The 27,500-nt window shown below is 45.3% G+C and overlaps 1 protein-coding gene across 9 annotated transcripts in view; it reads right to left on the bottom strand.

Annotated features, from left to right (window-relative positions):
- Window positions 1-27,500, bottom strand: part of LOC110532462 (calmodulin-binding transcription activator 1) — a 617,258-nt gene that overhangs the window by 104,920 nt on the left and 484,838 nt on the right. For all 9 annotated transcript variants that reach the window (XM_036988465.2, XM_036988466.2, XM_036988468.2 and 6 more), the window contains one exon: window positions 14,422-14,493. In XM_036988465.2, the coding sequence (XP_036844360.2) occupies window positions 14,422-14,493 (72 nt within the window). The remainder of the gene's footprint in view (window positions 1-14,421; window positions 14,494-27,500) is intronic.

Here is a 27,500-nt window from a genome sequence, read left to right as displayed (position 1 = left end):
GGGATAATGGTGTTGATGTGAGCCATTACCAACCTTTCAAAGCACTTCATGATGACAGACGTGAGTGTTACGGGTCTGTAGTCATTTATACAGTTTGCCTTTGTGTTCTTGGGCACAGGGACTATGGTGGTCTGCTTGAAACATGTTGGTATTACAGACTCAGTCAGGGACATGTTGAAAATGTCAGTGAAGACACCTGCCAGTTGGTCAGCACATGCTCGGAGCACACGTCCTGGTAATCCGTCTGGCCCCGCAGCCTTGTGTATGTTGACCTGTTTAAAGGTCTTACTCAAGTCGGCTACGGAGAGCGTGATCACACAGTCGTCCGGAACAGCTGATGCTCTCATGCATGCCTCAGTGTTGCTTGCCTCGAAGCGAGCATAGACATGATTTAGCTGGTAGGCTCGTGTTACTGGGTAGCTCGCGGCTGTGTTTCCCTTTGTAGTCTGTAATAGTTTGCAAGCCCTGCCACATCCGACAAGTGGAGCCGGTGTAGTATGACTCAATCTTAGCCCTGTATTGACGCTTTGCCTGTTTGATGGTTCGTCGCAGGGCATAGTGGGATTTCTTGTAAGCTTCCGGGTTAGAGTCCTGCACCTTGAAAGCGGCAGCTCTACCCTTTAGCTCAGTGCGAATGTTGCCTGTAATCCATGGCTTCTGGTTGGGGTATGTACGTACAATCACTGTGGGGACGACGTTCTCAATGCACAAGACAGACACTGGCTTTATTGATAAAGCCAGTGACTGATGTGGTGTATTCCTCAATGTCATCGGAAGAATCCCGGAACATGTCCCACTCTGTGATAGCAAAACAGTCCTGTAGTTTAGCATCTGCTTCATCTGACCACTTTTTTATAGACCGAGTCACTGGTGCTTCCTGCTTTAATTTTTGCTTGTAAGCAGGAATCAGGAGGATAGAGTTGTGGTCTGATTTACCAAATGGAGGGCGAGAGAGAGCTCTGTACGCGTCTCTGTGTGTGGAGTACAGTTGATCTAAAATAAAATCCCTCTGGTTGCACATTTAACATGTTGATAGAGATTTGGTAGAACTGATTTAAGTTTCCCTGCATTAAAGTCTCCGGCCACTAGGAGTGTCGTTTCTGGGTGAGTGGTTTCCTGTTTGCTTATTTCCTTATACAGAAGACAGAGTGTGGTCTTAGTGCCAGCATCTGTTTGTGGTGGTAAAGTATAGCTGAGAACTCTCTAGGCAAGTAGTGTGGCCTGCAATTTATCACAATATACTCTACTTCAGGCGAGCGAAATCTAGAGACTTCCTTAGATTTTGTGCACCAGCTGTTGTTTACAAATATGCACAGACCCCCCACCCCCCCTGTGCTGTTATATCTTGCTGGTGCAGCGTGTATCCCGCTAGCTGAATATCCATGTCGTCATTCAGCCACGATTCCGTGAAGCATAGGATATTACAGTTTTTGATGTCCGGTTGGTAGGATATTCGTGATCGTACCTCGTCTAGTTTATTGTCCAATGTTTGCACGTTGGCGAGTAATATTGACGGTAACGGCAGCTTTCCTACTCGCCTTCTGCGGGTCCGGACGAGGCATCCGGCTCTGCATTGCTTCTTTTTGCAAATAATTGGGATGTCTGTGGGGTGTTTGGAGAATATCGTGTGAGTCCTGCTTGTTGTTGAAAAAATCAAGGTGAGTGATCGCTGTCCTGATATCCAGAAAATCTTAACTGCCGTAAGATACGGTTGCAGAAAAATTATGTACAAAATCATTTACAAATATCGCAAAAAAAACCCCACATCATAGCACAAATGGTAAGGAGACTGTAAAACGGCGGCCATCTCCTCCGGCACCATCTTAGGTCTCTCCAGAGATGTTCGATCAGGTTCAAGTCCGGGCTCTGGCTGGGCCACTCAAGGACATTCAGAGACTTGTCCGGAAGCTACTCCTGCTTTGTCTTGGCTGTGTGCTTAGGGTTGTTGTCCTGTTGGAAGGTGAACATTTGCCTCAGTCTGAGGTCCTGAGTGCTCTGGAGCAGGTTTTCATCAAGGATCTCTCTATACTTGCTCCGTTCATCTTTCCCTTGATCCTGACTAGTGTCCCAGTCCCTGCCGCTGAAAAACATCCCCATATCACGATGCTGCCACCACCATGCTTCACAGTAGGGATGGTGCCAGGTTTCCTCCAGATGTGATGCTTGGCATTCAAGCCAAAGACTTCATTCTTGGTTTCATCAGACCAAGTATCTTGTTTCTCATGTTCTGAGAGTCCTTTAGGTGATTTTGGCAAACTCCAAGCGGGCTGTCATGTGGCTTTTGTCTGGCCCCTCTACCGTAAAGGCATGATTGGTGGAGTGCTGCAGAGATGGTTGTCCTTCTGGAATATTCTCCCATCTCCACAGAGGAACTCTGGAGCTCTGTCAGAGTGACCGTTGGGTTATTGGTCACCTCCCTGATCAAGTCCCTTCTCCCCCAATTACTCAGTTTGGCCGGACGGCCAGCTCTAGGAAGAGTCTTGGTGGTTCCAAACTTCTACCATTTAAGAAAGATGGAGACCACTGTGTTCTTGGGGACCTTCAATGCTGCAGAAATGTTCTTCTTACACTATGTACTGTACATAGGCTGCTGTACATAGCATTTCTAACATACTAAAACCTAAAGAAGATATCAATTATATTGGTCCAGCCTTCGCTGCTATGCTGGCAGATGTACATAATATGCTGCAACCATAAAGTACCAAAAAGTACTTAATAACTCCAAATAACAATAACGTAGCAATAAGTTGTTGTAACATTTAAACCTAAAACATGTTTTTCATTGTTTTGCACTGCATGGATCACAACACTGCTGCATGGTGCACTCACTAGGCTACTGCTCAAATGTTGCTGTAATAGACAGTAGCAGCAGCATATGTGATGAGTGTGGAAGTGTGTGACAACATGTGGCAAGTGTGCAAGTGTTCCCTCCATCCCTCCCCTCTCTCTGTTTGCAGCCCCCTCCATCCCCCTCTCCACCTCCCGTTAGTGCCTGTGGGAGAGGAGCAGTCATAATGAGGCATGACATCTGTCCTTTATCTGTGCTTATGCCCTCCTACTATTCTATTGTCCACTTCACAGAGAGAGAGAGAGGATGTGAATGTGTTTGTAAGAGGCAGATTGCATTACTGTTGAGGGTTGCTGCACATTTTCCACAGGTGAGAGTGGCCCCCTTTATTATACAAAGCAGGGGCATCTGCCAACCTTACAACCCCCAGTGTCTGTCTCAGTCCCTATCCAATCTGACTCCATCATCCACAGAGAAATCAGACAGACTCTCCCAACGCCAAACTCACCCATTCACAGATCAGCCAGACAGACTTTCACAACGCAATTGCCAATTATAGAAATTTAAATCTGAGCCTTTCTTTCTATCTATCTATCTATCTATCTATCTATCTATCTATCTATCTATCTATCTATCTATCTATCTATCTATCTATCTATCTATCTATCTATCTATTTTCTACGGCATTCAGTAGCCTTTATTCAATTCAATTCAAGGGGCTTTATAGGCATGGGAAACGTGTTAACATTGCCAAAGCAAGTGAGGTAGATAATATACAAAAGTGAAATAAACAATACAAATTAACAGTAAACATTACACATACAGAAGTTTCAAAGCAGTAAAGACATTACAAATGTCATATTATATATATACAGTGCCTTGCGAAAGTATTCGGCCCCCTTGAACTTTGCGACCTTTTGCCACATTTCAGGCTTCAAACATAAAGATATAAAACTGTATTTTTTTGTGAAGAATCAACAACAAGTGGGACACAATCATGAAGTGGAACGACATTTATTGGATATTTCAAACTTTTTTAACAAATCAAAAACTGAAAAATTGGGCGTGCAAAATTATTCAGCCCCTTTACTTTCAGTGCAGCAAACTCTCTCCAGAAGTTCAGTGAGGATATCTGAATGATCCAATGTTGACCTAAATGACTAATGATGATAAATACAATCCACCTGTGTGTAATGAAGTCTCCGTATAAATGCACCTGCACTGTGATAGTCTCAGAGGTCCGTTAAAAGCGCAGAGAGCATCATGAAGAACAAGGAACACACCAGGCATGTCCGAGATACTGTTGTGAAGAAGTTTAAAGCCGGATTTGGATACAAAAAGATTTCCCAAGCTTTAAACATCCCAAGGAGCACTGTGCAAGCGATAATATTGAAATGGAAGGAGTATCAGACCACTGCAAATCTACCAAGACCTGGCCGTCCCTCTAAACTTTCAGTTCATACAAGGAGAAGACTGAACAGAGATGCAGCCAAGAGGCCCATGATCACTCTGGATGAACTGCAGAGATCTACAGCTGAGGTGGGAGACTCTGTCCATAGGACAACAATCAGTCGTATATTGCACAAATCTGGCCTTTATGGAAGAGTGGCAAGAAGAAAGACATTTCTTAAAGATATCCATAAAAAGTGTTGTTTAAAGTTTGCCACAAGCCACCTGGGAGACACACCAAACATGTGGAAGAAGGTCCTCTGGTCAGATGAAACCAAAATTGAACTTTTTGGCAACAATGCAAAACGTTATGTTTGGCGTAAAAGCAACACAGCTCACACCATCCCCACTGTCAAACATGGTGGTGGCAGCATCATGGTTTGGGCCTACTTTTCTTCAGCAGGGACAGGGAAGATGGTTAAAATTGATGGGAAGATGGATGGAGCCAAATACAGGACCATTCTGGAAGAAAACCTGATGGAGTCTGCAAAAGACCTGCGACTGGGACAGAGATTTGTCTTCCAACAAGACAATGATCCAAAACATAAAGCAAAATCTACAATGGAATGGTTCAAAAATAAACATATCCAGGTGTTAGAATGGTCAAGTCAAAGTCCAGAATCTGTGGAAAGAACTGAAAACTGCTGTTCACAAATGCTCTCCATCCAACCTCACTGAGCTCGAGCTGTTTTGCAAGGAGGAATGGGAAAAAATGTCAGTCTCTCGATGTGCAAAACTGATAGAGACATACCCCAAGCGACTTACAGCTGTAATCGCAGCAAAAGGTGGCGCTACAAAGTATTAACTTAAGGGGGCTGAATAATTTTGCACGGCCAATTTTTCAGTTTTTGATTTGTTAAAAAAGTATGAAATATCCAATAAATGTCGTTCCACTTCATGATTGTGTCCCACTTGTTGTTGATTCTTCACAAAAAAATACAGTTTTATATCTTTATGTTTGAAGCCTGAAATGTGGCAAAAGGTCGCAAAGTTCAAGGGGGCCGAATACTTTCACAAGGCACTGTATATACAGTGTTGTAACAATGTACAAATGGTTAAAGTACACAAGGGAAAATAAATAAGCATAAATATGGGTTGTATTTACAATGGTGTTTGTTCTTCACTGGTTACCCTTTTCTTGTGGCAACAGGTCACAAATCTTGCTGCTGTGATGGCACACTGTGGAATTTCACCCAGTAGATATGGGAGTTAATCAACATTGGATTTGTTTTCGAATTCTTTGAGGATCTGTGTAATCTGAGGGAAATATGTCTCTTTAATATGGTCACACATTGGGCAGGAGGTTAGGAAGTGCAGCTCAGTTTCCACTCATTTTGTGGGCAGTGAGCACATAGCCTGTCTTCTCTTGAGAGCCATGTCTGCCTACGGCGGCCTTTCTCAATAGCAAGGCTATGCTCACTGAGTCTGTACATAGTCAAAGCTTTCCTTAATTTTGGGTCAGTCACAGTGGTCAGGTATTCTGCCACTGTGTACTCTCCGTTTAGGGCCAAATAGCATTCTAGTTTGCTCTGTTTTTTTGTTCATTCTTTCCAATGTGTCAAGTAATTATATTTTTGTTTTCTCATGATTTGGTTGGGTCTAATTGTGCTGCTGTCCTGGGGCTCTGTGGGGTGTGTTTGTGTTTGTGAACAGAGCCCCAGGAACCGCTTGCTTAGGGGACTCTTCTCCAGGTTCATCTCTCTGTAGGTGATGGCTTTGTTATGGAAGGTTTGGGAATCGCTTCCTTTTAGGTGGTTATAGAATTTAACGGCTCTTTTCTGGATTTGGATAATTAGTGGGTATCGGCCTAATTCTGCTCTGCATGCATTATTTGGTGTTCTACGATGTACACGGAGGATATTTTTGCAGAATTCTGCATGCAGAGTCTCAATTTGGTGTTTGTCCGATTTTGTAAAGTCTTGGTTGGTGAGCGGACGCCAGACCTCACAACCATAAAGGGCAATGGGCTCTATGACTGATTCAAGTATTTTTAGCCAGATCCTAATTGGTATGTTGAAATTTATGTTCCTTTTGATGGCATAGAATGCCCTTCCTGCCTTGTCTCTCAGATCGTTCACAGCTTTGTGGAAGTTACCTGTGGCGCTGATGTTTAGGCCAAGGTATGTATAGTTTTGTGTGTGCTCTAGGGCAACAGTGTCTAGATGGAACTTGTATTTGTGGTCCTGGCGACTGGACCTTTTTTGGAACACCATTATTTTGGTCTTACTGAGATTTACTGTCAGTACATTATTTTCATTGAAGAAATGTACGAGTCTGCTGTTAATGATAATGCAGACGATTTTCCCAAGGTTACTGTTGACGCATATTCCATGGTAGTTATTGGGGTCAAATTTGTCTCCACTTTTGTGGATTGGGGTCATCAGTCCTTTGTTCCAAATATTGGGGAAGATGCCAGAGCTAAGGATGATGTTAAAGAGTTTAAGTATAGCCAATTGGAATTTGTTGTCTGTATATTTGATCATTTCATTAAGGATACCATCAACCCCACAGGCCTTTTTGGGTTGGAGGGTTTTTATTTTGTCCCGTTACTCATTCAAGGTAATTGGAGAATCCAGTGGGTTCTGGTAGTCTTTAATAGTAGTTTCTAAGATTTGTATTTGATCATGTATATGTTTTTGCTTTTGTTATTCTATCTCTCCCTCCATTCCTCAGACTCCCTATCTCTCTCTGTCCTGCCCTCTCCCTTTCACCTCTCTCTCCCGCTCCTCCCTCCCATCTCTCTCTTTCCATCTCTCTGTCTCTCTCTCTCCCTCTCTCTCTCTCTCTCTCTGTCTCTCTCTCTCTCTGTCTCTCTCTCTCTCCCTCTCTCTCCCGCTCCTCCATCCCATCTCTCTCTTTCCATCTCTCTCTCTCTCTCTGTCTCTCTCTCTCTCTCTGTCTCTCTCTCTCTCTCTCTCTCTCTCTCTCTCTCTGTCTATCTCTCTCTCTCTCTCTATGACACGTCCAAGTCTTCTTTTCTGGATGTCACTCTGGTCCACAGCTAATTGGGGATGTGAACAGTAATCAGTGGGGGACAAATCAGACAGTTCTGCTCATTAGCTGTGACCAGTGTTCCCAGGGCTGCGTGGTGTCGTTACACAACGGTTACATGGCTGGCTACACCACGACCCAACCAGCCCGCCTGGGTTATCGTCACGCCTGGAAATGAGTCAGACTTACATGGTCCTGTCTGTGTCATGGCTGGGTAGGGGGCACAGTTCAGAGTGGAGTGCTGCTATGTAACATGACTTACATGGTCCTGTCTGTGTCATGGCTGGGTAGGGGGCACGGGTCAGAGTGGAGAGCTGGGCTCCATTGATCTGCCAATTGATCTGCTCTCCCCTGTGCCCTGACACAGCACAGCCAGGAAGCAATCAGAGAGCATGACACATCTTCATACAGGGATATAAGCCTCTCTCACTGTGCAGGGAGACAGGGCTTTATCACACTATGAAGGACAGAGCCCTTTCATTTTTTAGTGATTTGACTATGTCCTGAGAATGTTTACTACTGTAGGTGCTGCAGTGGACCATGCTCCATTAGGATGGGCCAGTCTCTGTCCTGTTCTAGGTGGAGGGCAGAGCAGAGTGATGTGGATGGTTAAGCCTGTCTGAGAGCAGGACAAACACGATAAGGCAGGCCAATCCACCCCTCTAACATCTTCAAGGTGTGGACATTTCCCCACGTACACATCAGAGGCCCCGGCAGAACTCAATAACTGGGTGAATGTCAGTTTGGCTCATTCTCCAAGCCTTAACCTTTCCGGAAAGCTGAATAATTTAAGTGCTCTATCTGCGGTTGGTTGGCACTTCTCTGCCTCGCCTCCCTTAGTATCGCCGCCCTTAGTCTCGACTCCCTTAGTCTCGACTCCCTTATTCTCACCTCCCTTAGCCTCGCCTCCCTTAGCCTCGCCTCCCTTAGCCTCGCCTCCCTTAGCCTCGCCTCCCTTAGTCTCGCCTCCCTTAGCCCCGCCTCCCATAGTCTCACCTCCCATAGTCTCGCCTCCCATAGTCTCGCCTCCCATAGTCTCACCTCCCATAGTCTCACCTCCCATAGTCTTGCCTCCCATAGTCTCACCTCCCATAGTCTCATCTCCCATAGTCTTGCCTCCCATAGTCTCACCTCCCATAGTCTCGCCTCCCATAGTCTCACCTCCCATAGTCTCGCCTCCCATAGTCTCGCCTCCCATAGTCTCGCCTCCCATAGTCTGCCTCCCATAGTCTCGCCTCCCATAGTCTCGCCTCCCATAGTCTCGCCTCCCATAGTCTCGCCTCCCATAGTCTCGCCTCCCCTGTATGGTGCTCTGAGACCATCTGCAGCCATGCACGCTGCTCTGGCCAGGGAGTGAAAATGGCAAGACGAATGCGGCAAGGGATTTCTGATAATTGGCAGAAGCCGTGCCGACGGTCTGGGGGCTGCAGGCCTGCCTGGGGGAAAGGTTTTTGCCACTAAGCAACAGACCTGTCTGCAGGAAGGGGAGGGGGATGGGTTGTTTGCCCCAGGGCCTGAATCTGTCTCTCTCTTTAACAATAGTAAAACTGGACATAATAGAACTCAAGTGGGGGACTAGATGAATGGAGGGTGTTAAGTAACTAACCACCTTACTAACTAACTAACTAAATTACATGTACCATCATAGTTAGGAAACTACATGTACCATCATGGCTGTCTCCGCCATCTCCCTTGGGCTGGAGAGAGACAGAACAGACAGTGTAGAAGGCAGCCAGGAGAGACAAGAGGATGAGAGAGGTGAGAAGAGGAAGAGAGTTAAGGAGACAGGAGGGGAGGGAAGGACAAGAGGAGGGGAAAGGGAGGAGAGGGAAGGACAGAGGAGTAGAAAGGGAGGAGAGGGTTGTGAGAAGAGGACATGAGACAGGATAGGGTTTGCTGTACTTCAGAGGGGCTGAAGCCTGCCAGGGTTATAGGAGCAGAATGCTGTACTGTACTGCTGAGCGCTCCACTTCATATCCAGACACACAGAAGTTCCAATATCTCAGAGACCTGCCTGCATGCCTGTCCATGACACACACACACACACACACACACACACACACACACCCTGCCTTGCCCTACCAGAGAAAGCACAGGCTGTGCACCCAAATGATCTGGTTGTTCTGTTCCTCTCATACTATTCCTACCTGGCCCTGTGTACCATTCCTGTACTAATATACTGTCACTAACTCTGTCAGCGATCCGTGGCCATTAACTATTCAAACAGGGACTTTAGGTATGGCATAACTGTTTCCTCTGACAGCCACTAGCTAAAGTAGCCCATTTATCCATGTGGGCCCAAACTAGCAGGCAGGAAAACACAGGTCCAATCTCCCTGCCCATGTTTTCCTGGTAAAATCACTGATGGAGTTTGGCCTCATCTAATAATTAAATATTTATTGTGTCCTGGGCTGAGCTGCATGGCTGGGTTGGGACAGTTACTACTATGGTAGCCAACGGAGAGATAGGTAAACAAATCACTATGAATAAAGCAATGAAAGAAACCTCTCTGGTAATACAAATATACTGTACATCTTCTTGCTTTAGCCTCCAGGTACGTTCACACACACTCTGCTCCAAAGCGCTCAACCAGGGGTGTGTTGGATTTGTGATGAGAGGTGAGAAGTGTTCAAAGGCGTGTGATGAGGTTTGATAGCTACATCTACTACACACAGTCTAACTCCACTAACTACACACGGTCAAACTCCATTAACTACACACAGTCAAATTCTACTAACTACACACAGCCAAATTCCACTAACTACACACAGTCAAATTCCACTAACTACACACAGTCAAACTCCATTAACTACACACAGTCAAATTCAACTAACTACACACAGTCAAACTCCACTAACTACACACAGTCTAACTCCACTAGCTACACACGGTCAAACTCCATTAACTACACACAGTCAAACTCAACTAACTACACACAGTCAAACTCCAATAACTACACACAGTAAAACTAAACTAACTACACACAGTCAAACTCCATTAACTACACACAGTCAAACTCCACAAACTACATACGGTCAAACTCCACTAACTACACACGGTCTAACTCCTCTAACTACACACAGTCAAACTCCACTAACTACACACAGTCAAACTCCACTAACTACACACAGTCAAACTCCACTAACTACACACAGTCAAACCCCACTAACTACACACAACCAAACTCTACTAACTACACACAGCCAAACTCCACTAACTACACACAGTCAAACTCCATTAACTACACATAGTCAAACTCCACTAACTATACACAGTCAAACTCCACTAAAAATACACAGCCAAACTCCACTAACTACACACAGTCAAACTCCACTAACTACACACAGTCAAACTCCACTAACTACACACAGTCAATCTCCACTAACTACACACAGTCAAACCCCACTTAGAGAAAGAGCCTCCGAGAGAAAGAGAGAGAGAATATAAAGAAAGAGTAAGAAATAGAGAGTTATAGAGAAAGAGAGAGAGAGAGAGAGAGAGAGAGAGAAAGAGAGAGAGAAAGAAAGAGAAAGAAAGAAAGAGTAAGAAATAGAGAGTTATAGAGAAAGAGAGAGAGAGAGGGCGAGAGAGAGAGAGAGAGAGAGAGAGAGAGAGATGGGAGAGAGAGCTGTGCAGAAACATGATAAATCTGTCCTCTCCTACCTCACCATTCATTTAATTTTTTGATCCTACATCCCTCTCTCTTCTCCTCCTCCTCCAGCTCTGCTCAGACTTTTGACCCCTCTCTCTTTCCATGGCTGTGGCAGGCAGGCAGGCAGCAGGACAAATGAAGTTTCCCCTCAGAGCCCCTCCGTATTAATATCATAATTATCCCCACCTCCGTGGCCCGTGGGCCAGCTCACACCACCCTACTGTCTGCTTTGATGGAGAGGCACAGGCAGGGAATTACATTCCATTAGTACTAAACAAGAGAAGGGGACATGGAGAGATTGAATCAATCAGGAGAGCCACTAGGACTGTGTGTGTGTGTGTGTGTGTGTGTGTATGTGTGTGTGTGTGTGTGTGTGTGTGTGTGTGTGTGTGTGTGTGTGTGTATGTGTGTGTGTGTGTGTGTGTGTGTGTGTTTGTGTGTGTGTGTGTGTGTGTGTATGTGTATGTGTGTGTGTGTGTGTGTGTGTGTGTGTGTGTGTGTGTGTGTGTGTGTGTGTGTGTGTGTGTGTGTGTGTGTGTGTGTGTGCTTGCGTGCGGCTAGGTCTGAAGGGAGGAAGCGAAGGTATGACACTGATTTAACATCATTATTCCCCCAAAGGTCTATTTTGTGCTGCGTCAATTGGAACGACAGTAACTTTTTCCAGAGTGACAGACTGCACAGTTTAGGCTGAGCTGTTCTGCTCTGCCCTGCTCTGATGCAATTTCAATTCATTGTTTGCCGTCCTTAACTTTGGCAGTACTTTTCCTCAGTCTGTCTCGTTTGCAGGGCAGGGCGAGACTCTTTAAAGTGGTCTAATACCTTTGAGAGGTGGTGTCAGGAATGGGCTGATTGAGAAGGAGATGTGATGCGAACAAAAGGAAGAGAGAACAGGAGAGAGCAGGACCCCCCTCACAGCCAGGTCTCCAATCTCATCACCTCCTCTCCTCCCTGACTCATTACTAAGGCTTTGACTCAATAAAGACTGGATAAAGACTGGATAAAAAGGCAGACACCCACAGGCCAAATCCCCCTCAGACACCTCCCTCTCTCAACCGCCCCCCCCCCTTCTCCCCCACTCCCTTCCTCCTCCCCAGTTCCCTCTCTTCTCAGTAATGGCAGGAGTTATTTTTGTCTCAGTGGTGCTGTGTGGCTGTTGGCTGCTAGATAGCTGCTGCTGATTTACATTCTTCACTCAATGGTGACCTTTCCCTGTTGGTGCTCAGGGAGCAGAGAGAGCTAAGCTCTCCAGTCTCCAGTTCCTCGTCGGGGAGCAGAGGGAGCTAAGCTCTCCAGTCTCCAGTCCCTCGTCGGGGAGCAGAGGGAGCTAAGCTCTCCAGTCTCCAGTCCCTCGTCGGGGAGCAGAAGGAGCTAAGCTCTCCAGTCTCCAGTCCCTCGTTGGGGAGCAGAGGGAGCTAAGCTCTCCAGTCTCCAGTTCCTCGTCGGGGAGCAGAGGGAGCTAAGCTCTCCAGTCTCCAGTCCCTCGTCGGGGAGCAGAGGGAGCTAAGCTCTCCAGTCTCCAGTTCCTCGTCGGGGAGCAGAAGGAGCTAAGCTCTCCAGTCTCCAGTCCCTCGTTGGGGAGCAGAGGGAGCTAAGCTCTCCAGTCTCCAGTTCCTCGTCGGGGAGCAGAGGGAGCTAAGCTCTCCAGTCTCCAGTCCCTCGTTGGGGAGCAGAGGGAGCTAAGCTCTCCAGTCTCCAGTTCCTCGTCGGGGAGCAGAGGGAGCTAAGCTCTCCAGTCTCCAGTCCCTCGTTGAGGAGCAGAGGGAGCTAAGCTCTCCAGTCTCCAGTTCCTCGTCGGGGAGCAGAGGGAGCTAAGCTCTCCAGTCTCCAGTCCCTCGTTGGGGAGCAGAGGGAGCTAAGCTCTCCAGTCTCCAGTTCCTCGTCGGGGAGCAGAGGGAGCTAAGCTCTCCAGTCTCCAGTCCCTCGTCGGGGAGCAGAGGGAGCTAAGCTCTCCAGTCTCCAGTTCCCTCGTCGGGGAGCGGAAAGGGCTACATTTCCTAAGTCTAAATCAGGCCCTATGAGCATTGCAAGAGGCCTAGAGAGACAAGAATAATGAGTAATTTGAGAGATAGGAAAGAGGGGACAGTGGGAGAGATGGGTAGGTTTTACCTCCAGTGTTGTCATCATTGTATTTCCTAACAACAGATTTCAGTTCTCTAATAGCTACAGTATCAGGCACGGAGATCTCAATCTGAATCACCTTTAAGTTCTACCTCAAAGCAGATGACAAAAATATTATTCTGAAGTTTCTGGAGTTAATGTTGAGCAGTGTACAACCTAATGTAGGCTGTTAAAGCTCAGTGAGAGAGCACTTGGCTGCGTCACAAATGGGCGCTCTGGTCAAGAGTCTGGTCACTATAAAGGGAATAGGGTGCCATTGGGATGCAGGCTTTCTGTTAGCTGTCCAGCAGGGTCTGAGTTTGATTCATCCATAGCTGAGCTCAGCGGAGAGATGAGGAGAGAGGGGAGAGCCCTGGATGAGGTGAGGGAAGCAGGTCAGGCTGGAGTACCCACACACCCAGGTTTCATAAGCTGATGAGCTGCAGAAAGAGAGTGGCTGAGTGAGCGAGCCCCTCTCTCTTTGACACGTGTGAGACAGAGGTGATGAAAATGCTGTGCTTCCTGAAAGCGAGAGAGCTTACGTAGTGTGACCCCCCCTATCCGTGTGAGTGTGTATGTGTGTATGCCTGTTTCTGTGTGTGCTTGTGTGTGTGTATGCCTGTTTCTGTGTGTGTTTGTGTGTGTGTGTGTGCGTGTTTCCCGGAGCCAGGCTGCAGTGTGTGGTGTTAGGGCTAGCTTTGATCTGTCTCTAGCAGGCAGGCTGAAAGGCCTGGAGGGGGACGACGTATTGACTTCAGAAAAATAACCAAAGATAACAAAGACTTCTCCCTAACAGGTGTCAAATATAACTAGAGAGCATCTCCATACCTCCTGCCCCATCCCTCCATCCTCCACCTGCATTCCATCCCCTGTCAGAGAGGCTGTAAAGAAAAGCTACAAAACCAGAATGGATGCCACAGTGCTGCAATAGAGGGATAAGGTGGTGACCAAAGGCCTATTTACAACCGCTGTGAGGCAGTGGGCTTTGGGAGGCAGTGTAACCACTGTCCTATGGGCTCCAGTACTGCAGCTTTACAGCCATTAGAGATGACGTATGCGTGAGTGTGTGTATGTAGGATGTGGCACACTGATTTAAGCAAATACTCTGCTTCTGTTGGACAGTGGACAGATGGTGGATGTTTCCAACAGAAAAAGAGTGAATGGGGTAGATAAGCAAAGAAAAGGGAGCCACAGACAAAAAGAGAGAGAGAGAGAGAGAAAGAGGGAGAGCAAAAGGGAGAGAGAGAAAAAGGGAAGATAGTGTGGTGTCTGTCTATCTGCTGTGTGTCAGGAAGGAAGAAATGCTGCAAATAAAAAGAGAAGGACCTCTTCCTACCCATTCAGGCAGTGGGAGAAAAGTTGGGGAGTTGACATGTGTAAGTGTAGAGGGGGGAGGAAGGCTGTTACGTGAACAAGTGTGTGGAGAGGGGAGGGAGTCACTTACCTGGAGCAGCCAGTAGCACCTGCGGTGAAACGTGGGGATGATGGAGGAGTGGACGTAACAGCCATACAGACACTGCAGAGGGAGAAACAGAGAGAGAACAGCTGTTATATTATAGTAACACAACACAATAGACTGACCTACACCCCCAATGTACCCCTTATCCGTGACCTCTAACCCCCTCAGGGACAGGTACTCCTGGGAACAGGCAGATCTGGTCATTGTCTTCAGAACAAAGGTAGTGGTGAACTCAGACAAGTTGCTATGAACACTGATACTGTCTATCTTCCTCTCTGTCTCTCTCTACTTCCTTCTTTCTCTCTCTCTCTCTCTCTCTCTCTCCCTCTCTCTCTCTCTCTTTCTCCCTCTTTCTCTAAGTGTAGTTTGACTGTGTGTAGTTAGTGTAGTTTGACTGCGTGTAGTTAGTGGAGTTTGACCATGTGTAGTTAGTGGAGTTTGACTGTGTGTAGTTAGTGGTGTTTGACTGTGTGTAGTTAATGGAGTTTGACTGTGTGTAGTTTGTGTAGTTTGACTGTGTGTAGTTAGTGAGGTTTGGCTGTGTGTAGTTAGTGGAGTTTGGCTGTGTGTAGTTAGTGGAGTTTGGCTGTGTGTAGTTAGTGGAGTTTGACCATGTGTAGTTAGTGGAGTTTGACTGTGTGTAGTTAGTGGAGTTTGACTGTGTGTAGTTAATGGAGTTTGACTGTGTGTAGTTTGTGTAGTTTGACTGTGTGTAGTTAGTGAGGTTTGGCTGTGTGTAGTTAGTGGAGTTTGGCTGTGTGTAGTTAGTGGAGTTTGGCTGTGTGTAGTTAGTTTAGTTAGACTGTGTGTAGTTAGTGGAGTTTGACTGCGTGTAGTTAGTTGAGTTTAGCTGTGTGTAGTTAGTTGAGTTTGACTGTGTGTAGTTTGTGGAGTTTGACTGTGTGTAGTTAGTGGAGTTTGACTGCGTGTAGTTAATGGAGTTTGACTGTGTGTAGTTAGTGGAGTTTGACTGTGTGTAGTTAGTTGAATTTGACTGTGTGTTGTTAGTGGAGTCTGACTGCGTGTAGTTAATGGAGTTTGACTGTATGTAGTTAGTGGAGTTTGACTGTGTGTAGTTAGTGGAGTTTGACTGTGTGTAGTTAGTGGAGTTTGGCTGTGTGTAGTTAATGGAATTTGACTGTGTGTAGTTAGTGGAGTTTGGCTGTGTGTAGTTAGTGGAGTTTGACCGTGTGTGGTTAATGGAGTTTGACTGTGTGTAGTTAGTGGAGTTTGGCTGTGTGTAGTTAGTGAGGTTTGACTGTGTGTAGTTAATGGAGTTTGACTGTGTGTAGTTAATGGAGTTTGACTGTGTGTAGTTAGTGGAATTTGACTGTGTGTAGTTAATGGAGTTTGACTGTGTGTAGTTAGTGGAATTTGACTGTGTGTAGTTAATGGAGTTTGACTGTGTGTAGTTAGTGGAGTTTGACTGTGTGTAGTTAGTGGAGTTTGACTGTGTGTAGTTAATGGAGTTTGACTGTATATAGTTAGTGGAGTTTGACTGTGTGTAGTTAGTGGAGTTTGACTGTGTGTAGTTAGTGGAGTTTGGCTGTGTGTAGTTAGTGGAGTTTGACTGTGTGTAGTTAATGGAATTTGACTGTGTGTAGTTAGTGGAGTTTGGCTGTGTGTAGTTAATGGAGTTTGACCGTGTGTGGTTAATGGAGTTTGACTGTGTGTAGTTAGTGGAGTTTGGCTGTGTGTAGTTAGTGGAATTTGACTGTGTGTAGTTAATGGAGTTTGACTGTGTGTAGTTAGTGGAGTTTGACTGTGTGTAGTTAATGGAGTTTGACTGTGTGTAGTTAGTGGAATTTGACTGTGTGTAGTTAATGGAGTTTTACTGTGTGTAGTTAGTGGAATTTGACTGTGTGTAGTTAATGGAGTTTGACTGTGTGTAGTTAGTGGAATTTGACTGTGTGTAGTTAGTTGATTTTGACTGTGTGTAGTTAATGGAGTTTGACTGTGTGTAGTTAGTGGAGTTAGACTATGTGTAGTTAGTGGAGTTTGACTGTGTGTAGTTAGTGGAGTTTGACTGTGTGTAGTTAGTGGAGTTTGACTGTGTGTAGTTAGTTGAATTTGACTGTGTGTAGTTAATGGAGTTTGACTGTGTGTAGTTAGTGGAGTTAGACTGTGTGTAGTTAGTGGAGTTTGACTGTGTGTAGTTAGTGGAATTTGACTGTGTGTAGTTAATGGAGTTTGACTGTGTGTAGTTAGTGGAATTTGACTGTGTGTAGTTAATGGAGTTTGACTGTGTGTAGTTAGTGGAGTTTGACTGTGTGTAGTTAATGGAGTTTGACTGTGTGTAGTTTGTGGAATTTGACTGTGTGTAGTTAATGGAGTTTTACTGTGTGTAGTTAGTGGAATTTGACTGTGTGTAGTTAATGGAGTTTGACTGTGTGTAGTTAGTGGAATTTGACTGTGTGTAGTTAATGGAGTTTGACTGTGTGTAGTTAGTGTAATTTGACTGTGTGTAGTTAATGGAGTTTGACCGTGTGTAGTTAGTGGAGTTAGACTATGTGTAGTTAGTGGAGTTTGACTGTGTGTAGTTAGTTTAGTTTGGCTATGTGTAGTTAGTGGAGTTTGACTGTGTGTAGTTAGTTGAGTTTGACTGTGTGTAGTTAATGGAGTTTGACCGTGTGTAGTTAGTGGAGTTAGACTGTGTGTAGTTAGTGGAGTTTGACTGTGTGTAGTTAGTTGAATTTGACTGTGTGTAGTTAATGGAGTTTGACTGTGTGTAGTAGATGTAGCTATCAAACCTCATCACACGCCTTTGAACACTTCTCACCTCTCATCACAAATCCAACACACCCCTGGTTGAGCGCTTTGGAGCAGAGTGTGTGTGAACGTACCTGGAGGCTAAAGCAAGAAGATGTACAGTATATTTGTATTACCAGAGAGGTTTCTTTCATTGCTTTATTCATAGTGATTTGTTTACCTATCTCTCCGTTGGCTACCATAGTAGTAACTGTCCCAACCCAGCCATGCAGCTCTCTCTCTCTCTCTTTCTATCTCACTCTCTCACTCTCTCTCTCACTCTCTCACTCTCACTCTCACTCTCTCTCTTTCTGAACAACCATAAGACTCCACCCTCACCTGCTAACCCCCCCAACTGGATGATTCAGGTACTCCTACACCCCCCCTTCCCTCCCTCCCCTCCCCATTCGGGGCTGGATTCCTATGGGCTCGTTGCCTTGGAGAGAGAGAGATAGACAGGGCTGACACAAAACAGTATCTGACAGCGAGAGGCAGAGTGGCCCCTCTGCCCAGAAGTAGTGCACTATAGGCCTAGAATCACAGCTTCCTGGTGACCAGAGGAGTTTGCTTGTTTACAGCTACAGCCAATCATGTGACAGCTTCACGCTGGCTTTGGCTGGCAGCAGGGAAATATACTGTGATTTTGTCCAATGCAATATCTGTGATGTGACCAGAGTAGCAGTGGATTGCTCTTAAGACAAGGGGCTTGCTTAGCTCTTTGATGAATATATCAAACTAACTCACACACACAGGTTTAGGGTTTGCCTCAACTTCTTTCTCTCCAAGTCCCTCTGGTATATCTGTCAATTCAGAAAGGAAGAGGAGCTGGAGTGGTTCACTGCATGGCAGCCTGATACTACACACACACACACACACACACACACACACACACACACACACAGATAAAATACTGTCTCTCCAGTGGTGATATGAGCACTTAGTGGTGATATGAGCGCTATTGCATGCATGTGACTGTGTGGATGAATGCATATGACTGTGTGGATGAATGCATATGACTGTGTGGATGAATGCATGTGACTGTGTGGATGAATGCATGTGACTGTGTGGATGAATGCATGTGACTGTGTGGATGAATGCATGTGACTGTGTGGATGAATGCATGTGACTGTGTGGATGAATGCATGTGACTGTGTGGATGAATGCATGTGACTGTGTGGATGAATGCATGTGACTGTATGGATGAATGCATGTGACTGTGTGGATGAATGCATGTGACTGTGTGGATGAATGCATGTGACTGTATGGATGAATGCATGTGACTGTGTGGATGAATGCATGTGACTGTGTGGATGAATGCATGTGACTGTGTGGATGAATGCATGTGACTGTGTGGATGAATGTGATGTGGACTTCCTTCTGGTCTCATTGTTACACTGTACCACCATCCATTACTCCTGTCTGGAATAGGACGCATACCTCCACCCACTCACTGCCACTGCTCTGTCATCCATTACTCCTGTCTGGAATAGGATGAACACCTTCACCCACTCACTGCCACTGCTCTGTCATCCATTACTCTTGTCTGGAATAGGATGAACACCTTCATCCACTCACTGCCACTGCTCTGTCATCCATTACTCCTGTCTGGAATAGGACGTATACCTCCACCCACTCACTGCCACTGCTCTGTCATCCATTACTCCTGTCTGGAATAGGATGAACACCTTCACCCACTCACTGCCACTGCTCTGTCATCCATTACTCCTGTCTGGAATAGGATGAACACCTTCACCCACTCACTGCCACTGCTCTGTCATCCATTACTCCTGTCTGGAATAGGACGTATACCTTCACCCACTCACTACCACTGCTCTGTCATCCATTACTCCTGTCTGGAATAGGACGTATACCTCCACCCACTCACTGTTACTGCTCTGTCATCCATTACTCCTGTCTGGAATAGGATGAACACCTTCACCTACTCACTGCCACTGCTCTGTCATCCATTACTCCTGTCTGGCAAGTGGCAATGGACAGATACCTCCTCCCACTACAACCACGCAGCCTTACATTTTAGCGTTAGTCTAGAATCAGCAGAACACCCTCTCATCCAACCCCCCACCGAATTTACTCTAGTCAAAACTTGACGTTGAGTCACTAGAATCCCCATAACCCCCTCTCATCCAACCCCACAACTTAGTGTTCAGTTCCAAGAACCACGATCACCTCCCTCTGTCTCCACAGACAGACAGACAGACAGACAGACAGACAGACAGACAGACAGACAGACAGACAGACAGACAGACAGACAGACAGACAGACAGGCAGGCAGGCAGGCAGGCAGGCAGACAGGCAGGCAGGCAGGCAGGCAGACAGTCTCCCTGTTTACTCCGTTACAGACAGAACCACACTAAGACAAGTGCCATACTCAAACAGGCAGGTGGCTTAAAGTACAACACAACTGTTGCTCCTGTTGCCACTGATCCTGGTCTCAAACACACTGACACATACACTCGCACATTCACACAAAAATGCACACATACACGTACGCATACATAAACACACAATCACAATAACTCACAAAAGGTACACACACAAGTCAGACCAAGATAGTGCACCACAATACACTGAGCTCAGCACTCTCCAAGTGTTTATCAGTAATTCAAGTCGCATATCATTTACCAGCATTTCTTCTGTCGTCTCTCTCCAGGCTGAGTGGCTTGGTGACAAAGTGACAGCAGCAGAACCATTATTTGCTGTCTTTGTGCTGTGACAGATGACAGTACATTACTGGGCCAGCAATTAAACCGTAATTACACACACGCATGCACACACACACACACACACACACACTCATCACACACACACACTCAGAAAAACTTCACAGTGTGTGAAGTTTCTCTCTCCTGACACACTCACTTTCTCAGACACGCACACACACAGAGACGATTGCTGCTTTGTATTGAAGGTGCGACAGAGTTACAGTAGAACAGGATACAACGCCACTATATAAAATAATTTACAAGCACATAATGTATTCACCCCGTGTCATTGTCATCAGGACACAGCAAGAGTTACTGCCACGGATGTCTTCCAAAGTCAAACACTGATGCAGAAAATTCATTTGGAGGTGTCAGTCAAAAGTGTCCGACTAGAACGGTCAACTGCTCCAATGAGGTGGCATTGATCCATACCCTGAACACGCCCCCTCCATTGTAGGCAGAGCCAGAGGAGAGGAGGGGGCGTAGTTCAATGAGGAGCAATTGGCCTCAGACAATCAGACAGAGGGCATCCCACTACATTCCTACTGCTTTTGGCCAGGGCCCATATCTCACAAGACAATATACACACTGTATACACACTCACTCATACACACTACACTGACACTCTCACACAAAACCCACACATTCACATACACTACATACACACACAACACAAACACGCATACACACAAGGGCTAGGAATAGCCAGGGATCTTATCATACTTACAGTTGAAGTCAGAAGTTTACATGTTAGCCAAATACATTTAAACTCAGTTTTTCCTGACATTTAAACTGAGTTAAAATTCCCTATCTGAGGTCAGTTAGGATCACCACTTTATTTTAAGAATGTGAAATGGCTGAATAATAGTAGAGAGAATGATTTATTTCAGCTTTTATTTATTTCATCACATTCCCAGTGGGTCAGAAGTTTACATACACTCAATTAGTATTTGGTAGCATTGCCGTTAAATTGTTTAACTTGTGTCAAAAGTTTCTGGTAGCCTTCCACAAGCTTCCCACAATAAGTTGGGTGAATTTTGACCCATTCCTCCTGACAGAGCTGGTGTAACTGAGTCAGGTTTGTAGGCCACCTTGCTCGCACACGCTTTTTTAATTCTGCCCACAAATTTTCTATAGGGTTGAGGTCAGGGCTTTGTGATGGCCACTCTAATACCTTGACTTTGTTGTTCTTAAGCCATTTTGACACGACTTTAGAAGTATGCTTGGGGTCATTGTCCATTTGGAAGACCCATTAGCGACCAAGTTTTAACTTCCTGACTGATGTCTTGAGATGTTGCTTTAATATATCCACAATATTGTCCTGCCTCATGATGCCATCTATTTTGTGAAGTGCACCAGTCCCTCCTGCAACAAAGCCTCCCCACAATATGATGCTGCCACCCCCGTGCTTCACGGTTGGGATGGTGTTCTTTGGCTTGCAAGCCTCCCCCTTTTTCCTCCAAACATAACAATGGTCATTATGGCCAAACAGTTCTATTTTTGTTTCATCAGACCAGAGGACATTTCTACAAAAAGTATGATCTTTGTCCCCATGCGCAGTTGCAAACTGTAGTCTGGCTTTTTTATGGTGGTTTTGGAGCAGTGGCTTCTTCCTTGCTGAGTGGCCTTTCAGGTTATGTCGATATAGGACTAGTTTTACTGTGGATATAGATACTTTTGTACCTGTTTCTTCCAGCATCTTCACAGGGTCCTTAGAAGTTGTTCTGGGATTGATTTGAACTTTTCGCACCAAAGAACATTCATCACTGGGAGACAGAATGCGTCTCCTCCCTGAGCGGTATGATGGCTGATTTGTCCCATGGTGTTTATACTTGCGTACTATTTTTTGTACAGATGAACGTGGTACCTTCAGGCATTTGGAAAATGCTCCCGAGGATGAACTTGTGGACTTGAAGAGGTCCTTGAAATACATCCACAGGTACACCTCCAATTGACTCAAATGATGTCAATTATCCTATCAGAAGCTTCTAAAGCCATGACATAATTTTCTGGAATTTCCCAGGCTGTTTAAAGGCACAGTCAACTTTGTGTATGTAAACTTCTGACCCACTGGAATTGTGATACAGTGAATTATAAGTGAAATAATCTGTCTGTAAACAATTGTTGGAAAAATTACTTGTGTCATGCACAAAGTAGATGTCCTAACCGACTTGCCAAAACTATAGATGGTTAACAATAAATGTGTGTAGTGGTTGAAAAACAAGTTTTAATGACTCCAACCTAAGTGTATGTAAACTTCCGACTTCAACTGTAGGTGCCGATACAATATGTATTGCGATTCCCACGATTCTCAAGATTCTATATGTACTGCGATTTGATACTGTGATTTTATTCTGATTCGATGTTCCAAATATATTGCTAGATTACAAAACATGAGCTGGCGCACACCCAGAATAATAGTTTGTGTGGAGGTGCAGACTAACGGCAGATAAACTATAAACTATCAAAATAAAGAAAATCACACTCTCCATGTATAGTCTCTGTCTTAAGGACAGAACTACAAACATATGTCCACTGCAGAGGGACAAAAGACAGCCATTAGAATGAGTTTTGATCAGTTAAATGTGTAGAAAACAAATTGGCTCCCGATTTAAAAAGAAGATAGAGAACAAGCTATGAAGAAAAAATACTGCCGTTTTAGTGCATGTACAGCAAACTAGTACAAAAGTTATATTGTGATACTGTCAAAAAAATACAATCAATATATAGAAAACAAATATATCCCGATATGTAACTGTATGGTTTCCCCCCAAATCACTAACACACATGCACACACACATACAGTGACGGTCAGTGCCGTTAAAGATGAGGGAGGACAATTATTTTTTTAATGAGTGTGGTCTTATTTCTATTACAGCATATTGGATGACTGTCATTCATATTTCATTCACCCAGTTCAGTGTAACATTGATAGGTTTAGGTTACTACATACTCAAATTTTCCCTGTACCCATCATGAGGTTGCCACAACCTAGCCTATGAATGAAAGTTTATAACGTAGGTGCACAGGTAGAGAGACAAATTTGTAATCACACTCTTGCCTGCATCTAATGATATAGGGTGTAATCATTTGTCCAACAGCTGCAAACAAGAGTCTTTATTGGATAAATTCTGCTATGCCCATTTGGTTCCATTTGCTTCCGTTTAAGAAACGTTTTTGAACAGAATCAGCGGAATGAATACATCCCTGATCACACGCAAATACAGTTCACTTTCATAGCAGCCACATACAAAGAGCAAGATCACTTTGCTCGTTGTATAATTTCTACTCGCATCTTCACCTTTTCCCTTTGCTTGTGGGCTTCAGTACATAACACAACAGCTGCCTGTGACCAGGCAAAACAACCTTTCCAAGACAAACCTTCATATCATAACCCCTAACCGCTATACACAGCCTACATCATTTTCACCATATTAGCTAACATCATAGTCAACATAGCTACTAGAACTAAGGCGTTAGTAAATCCGCTACAATCATGCAGTACAGTGTTCAGACAGCAAGCAGTTTAGCAGTTACACCGGCATGCCCCGGTGGCAATACAGTTATAAAAACCAAAAGCTTAACTTGACTTGGAAGAGTTCCAGTGTTGTATAGCCATAGCCAGCTAGCTAACATAGCATCTCTCTCTGTTTGAGCCGGGTGTTTGAGTGGGCTAAACTAGCTAGCTGCATTCGCTAGCTAAGTGAAAGTAAAAAGAATACAACAATATATCTCTGTCTCTCTTTCTCTTGCTTCTTCATTTTTGAAGAAATTAGTTTGTTCAAAACTGTTCAACTATTGCCTTTCTCTTTGAGTCAACTACTCACTACATTTTATGCACTGTAGTGCTAGCTAGGTGTAGCTTATGCTTTCAGTACTAGATTAATTATGTGATCCTTTGATTGGGTGGACAACATGTCAGTTCATGCTGAAAGAGCTCTGATAGGCTGGAGGACATCCTCCGGAAGTTGTCATCATTACTGTGGAAGTCTGTGGAAGAGGGTGAGAACCATGAGCCTCCCAGGTTTTGTATTGAAGTCAATGTACCCAGAGGAGAACAGAAACTAGCTGTCCTCCGGCTGCACCATGGTGCAACCCTACAGAGTGCCGTTGAGGCTACTGTAGACCTTCATTGCAAAACAGTGTGTTTTAATCAATTATTTGGTGACTTGAATATAATGTTTCAATATTTAAAGTTTTAATTGAATTTGTTAAGGAGGATGGTCCTCCCTTTCCTCCTTTGAGGACCCTCCCTGATACATACACACCACAGGAGGCTGCTGGGGGGAGGACGGGCTCATAATACTGGCTGGAATGGAGTGAACAGAATGCTATCAATCACATGGAAACCATGTGTTTGATCAATTGAATTTGATTCTATTTATTTCATTCCAGCCATTACTATGAGCCCGTCCTCCGCAAGTAAGGTGCCACCAGCCAACTGTGCCACACACAATTTTACACTCATCATACGCTGCTACTCAGTTCTTTTTTACTCTTCTTATTATTATCTATCTTGATGCCTATTCACTTTCAGTGCCTGTACATATCTACCTCATATACCTTGTACTGGTACTGATACTCCCTGTATAATCTGGTACTGGTACTCCCTGTATAATCTGGTACTGGTACTCCCTGTATGATCTGGTACTGGTACTCCCTGTATTATCTGGTACTCCCTGTATGATCTGGTACTGATAATCCCTGTATGATCTGGTACTGGTACTCACTGTATGATCTAGTACTGGTACTCCCTGTATGATCTGGTACTGGTACTCCCTGTATGATCTGGTACTGGTACTCCCTGTATGATCTGGTACTGGTACTCCCTGTATGATCTAGTACTGGTACTCCCTGTATGATCTGGTACTGGTACTCCCTGTATGATCTGGTACTGGTACTCCCTGTATGATCTGGTACTGGTGCTCCCTGTATGATCTGGTACTCCCTGTATGATCTGGTACTGGTGCTCCCTGTATGAGCTGGTACTGGTGCTCCCTGTATGATCTGGTATTGGTACTCCCTGTATGATCTGGTACTGGTACTCCCTGTATGATCTGGTACTGGTGCTCCCTGTATGAGCTGGTACTGGTGCTCCCTGTATGATCTGGTACTCCCTGTATGATCTGTTACTCCCTGTATGATCTGGTACTCCCTGTATGATATGGTACTGGTACTCCCTGTATGATATGGTACTCCCTGTATGATCTGGTACTGGTACTCCCTGTATGATCTAGTACTGGTACTCCCTGTATGATCTGGTACTGGTACTCCCTGTACGATCTGGTACTGGTACACCCTGTATGATCTGGTACTGGTGCTCCTGTATGATCTGGTACTCCCTGTATGATCTGGTACTGGTGCTCCCTGTATGAGCTGGTACTGGTGCTCCCTGTATGATCTGGTACTGGTGCTCCCAGTATGATCTGGTACTGGTGCTCCCTGTATGATCTGGTACTGGTGCTCCTGTATGATCTGGTACTGGTACTCCCTGTATGATCTGGTACTGGTACTCCCGTATGATCTGGTACTGGTGCTCCCTGTATGAGCTGGTACTGGTGCTCCCTGTATGATCTGGTACTCCCTGTATGATCTGGTACTCCCTGTATGATATGGTACTGGTACTCCCTGTATGATATGGTACTGGTACTCCCTGTATGATCTGGTACTGGTACTCTCTGTATGATCTGGTACTGGTACTCCCTGTATGATCTGGTACTGGTGCTCCCTGTATAATCTGGTACTGGTACTCCCTGTATGATCTAGTACTGGTACTCCCTGTATTATCTGGTACTGGTATTCCCTGTATGATCTGGTACTGGTACTCCCTGTATAATCTGGTACTGGTGCTCCCTGTATGATCTGGTACTGGTGCCCCCTGTATGATCTGGTACTGGTACTCCCTGTATGATATGGTACTGGTACTCCCTGTATGATCTGGTACTGGTACTCCCTGTATGATCTGGTACTGGTACTCCCTGTATGATCTGGTACTGGTACTCCCTGTATGATCTGGTACTGGTACTCCCTGTATGATCTGGTACTGGTACACCCTGTATGATCTGGTACTGGTACTCCCTGTATAATCTGGTAGTGGTACTCCCTGTATGATCTAGTACTGGTACTCCCTGTATGATCTGGTACTGGTACTCCCTGTATTATCTGGTACTGGTACTCCCTGTATGATCTGGTACTGGTACTCCCTGTATAATCTGGTACTGGTGCTCCCTGTATGATCTGGTACTGGTGCCCCCTGTATGATCTGGTACTGGTACTCCCTGTATGATATGGTACTGGTACTCCCTGTATGATCTGGTACTGGTACTCCCTGTATGATCTGGTACTGGTACTCCCTGTATGATCTGGTACTGGTGCTCCCTGTATGATCTGGTACTGGTACTCCCTGTATGATCTGGTACTGGTACTCCCTGTATGATCTGGTACTCCCTGTATGATCTGGTACTGGTACTCCCTGTATGATCTGGTACTGGTACTCCCTGTAAGATCTGGTACTGGTACTCCCTTTATGATCTGGTACTGGTACTCCCTGTATGATCTGGTATTGGTACTCCCTGCATGATCTGGTACTGGTACTCCCTGTATGATCTGGTACTCCCTGTATGATTTGGTACTTGTACTCCCTGTATGATCTGGTACTGGTACTCCCTGTATGATCTGGTACTGGTGCTCCCTGTATGATCTGGTACTGGTGCTCCCTGTATGATCTTGTACTGGTACTCCCTGTATGATCTGGTACTGGTACTCCCTGTATGATCTGGTACTGGTACTCCCTGTATGATCTGGCACTGGTACTCCCTGTATGATCTGGTACTGGTACTCCCTGTATGATCTGGTACTGGTACTCCCTGTATGATCTGGTACTGGTGCTCCCTGTATGATCTGGTACTGGTACTCCCTGTATGATCTGGTACTCCCTGTATGATCTGGTACTGGTACTCCCTGTATGATCCGGTACTGGTACTCCCTGTAAGATCTGGTACTGGTACTCCCTGTATGATCTGGTACTGGTAATCTCTGCATGATCTAGTATTGGTACTCCCTGTATGATCTGGTACTCCTTGTATGATTTGGTACTTGTACTCCCTGTATGATCTGGTACTGGTACTCCCTGTATGATCTGGTACTGGTGCTCCCTGTATGATCTGGTACTGGTGCTCCCTGTATGATCTTGTACTGGTACTCCCTGTATGATCTGGTACTCATACTCCCTGTATGATCTGGTACTCGTACTCCCTGTATGATGTGGTACTGGTACTCCCTGAATGATCTGGTACTGGTACTCCCTTTATGATCTGGTACTGGTACTCCCTGTATGATCTGGTACTGGTGCTCCCTGTTGCGTGGCAGGTAGCCTAGTGGTTAGTGCGTTGAGCCAATGACCGAAAGGTTGCTAGATTGAATCCCTGAGCTGACAAGGTAAAACATCTGTCGGTCTGCCCCTGAACAAGGCAGTTAACCCACTGTTCCTAGGCCATCATTCTCAACTGACTTGTCTGGTTAAATATATCTCCATTCTTGTGTATTTTATTCCTCTTGTGTTACAATTTTTTTTACTCAGCATCGTTGGGAAGT

This window comes from Oncorhynchus mykiss, chromosome 9 (assembly GCF_057628025.1).
Source record: "Oncorhynchus mykiss isolate SJ-2025 chromosome 9, ASM5762802v1, whole genome shotgun sequence".
Classification (NCBI taxonomy): domain Eukaryota; kingdom Metazoa; phylum Chordata; class Actinopteri; order Salmoniformes; family Salmonidae; genus Oncorhynchus; species Oncorhynchus mykiss.
Note: the sequence above shows the minus strand (reverse complement) of the source record. Positions and strands in the feature narration are given on the sequence as shown.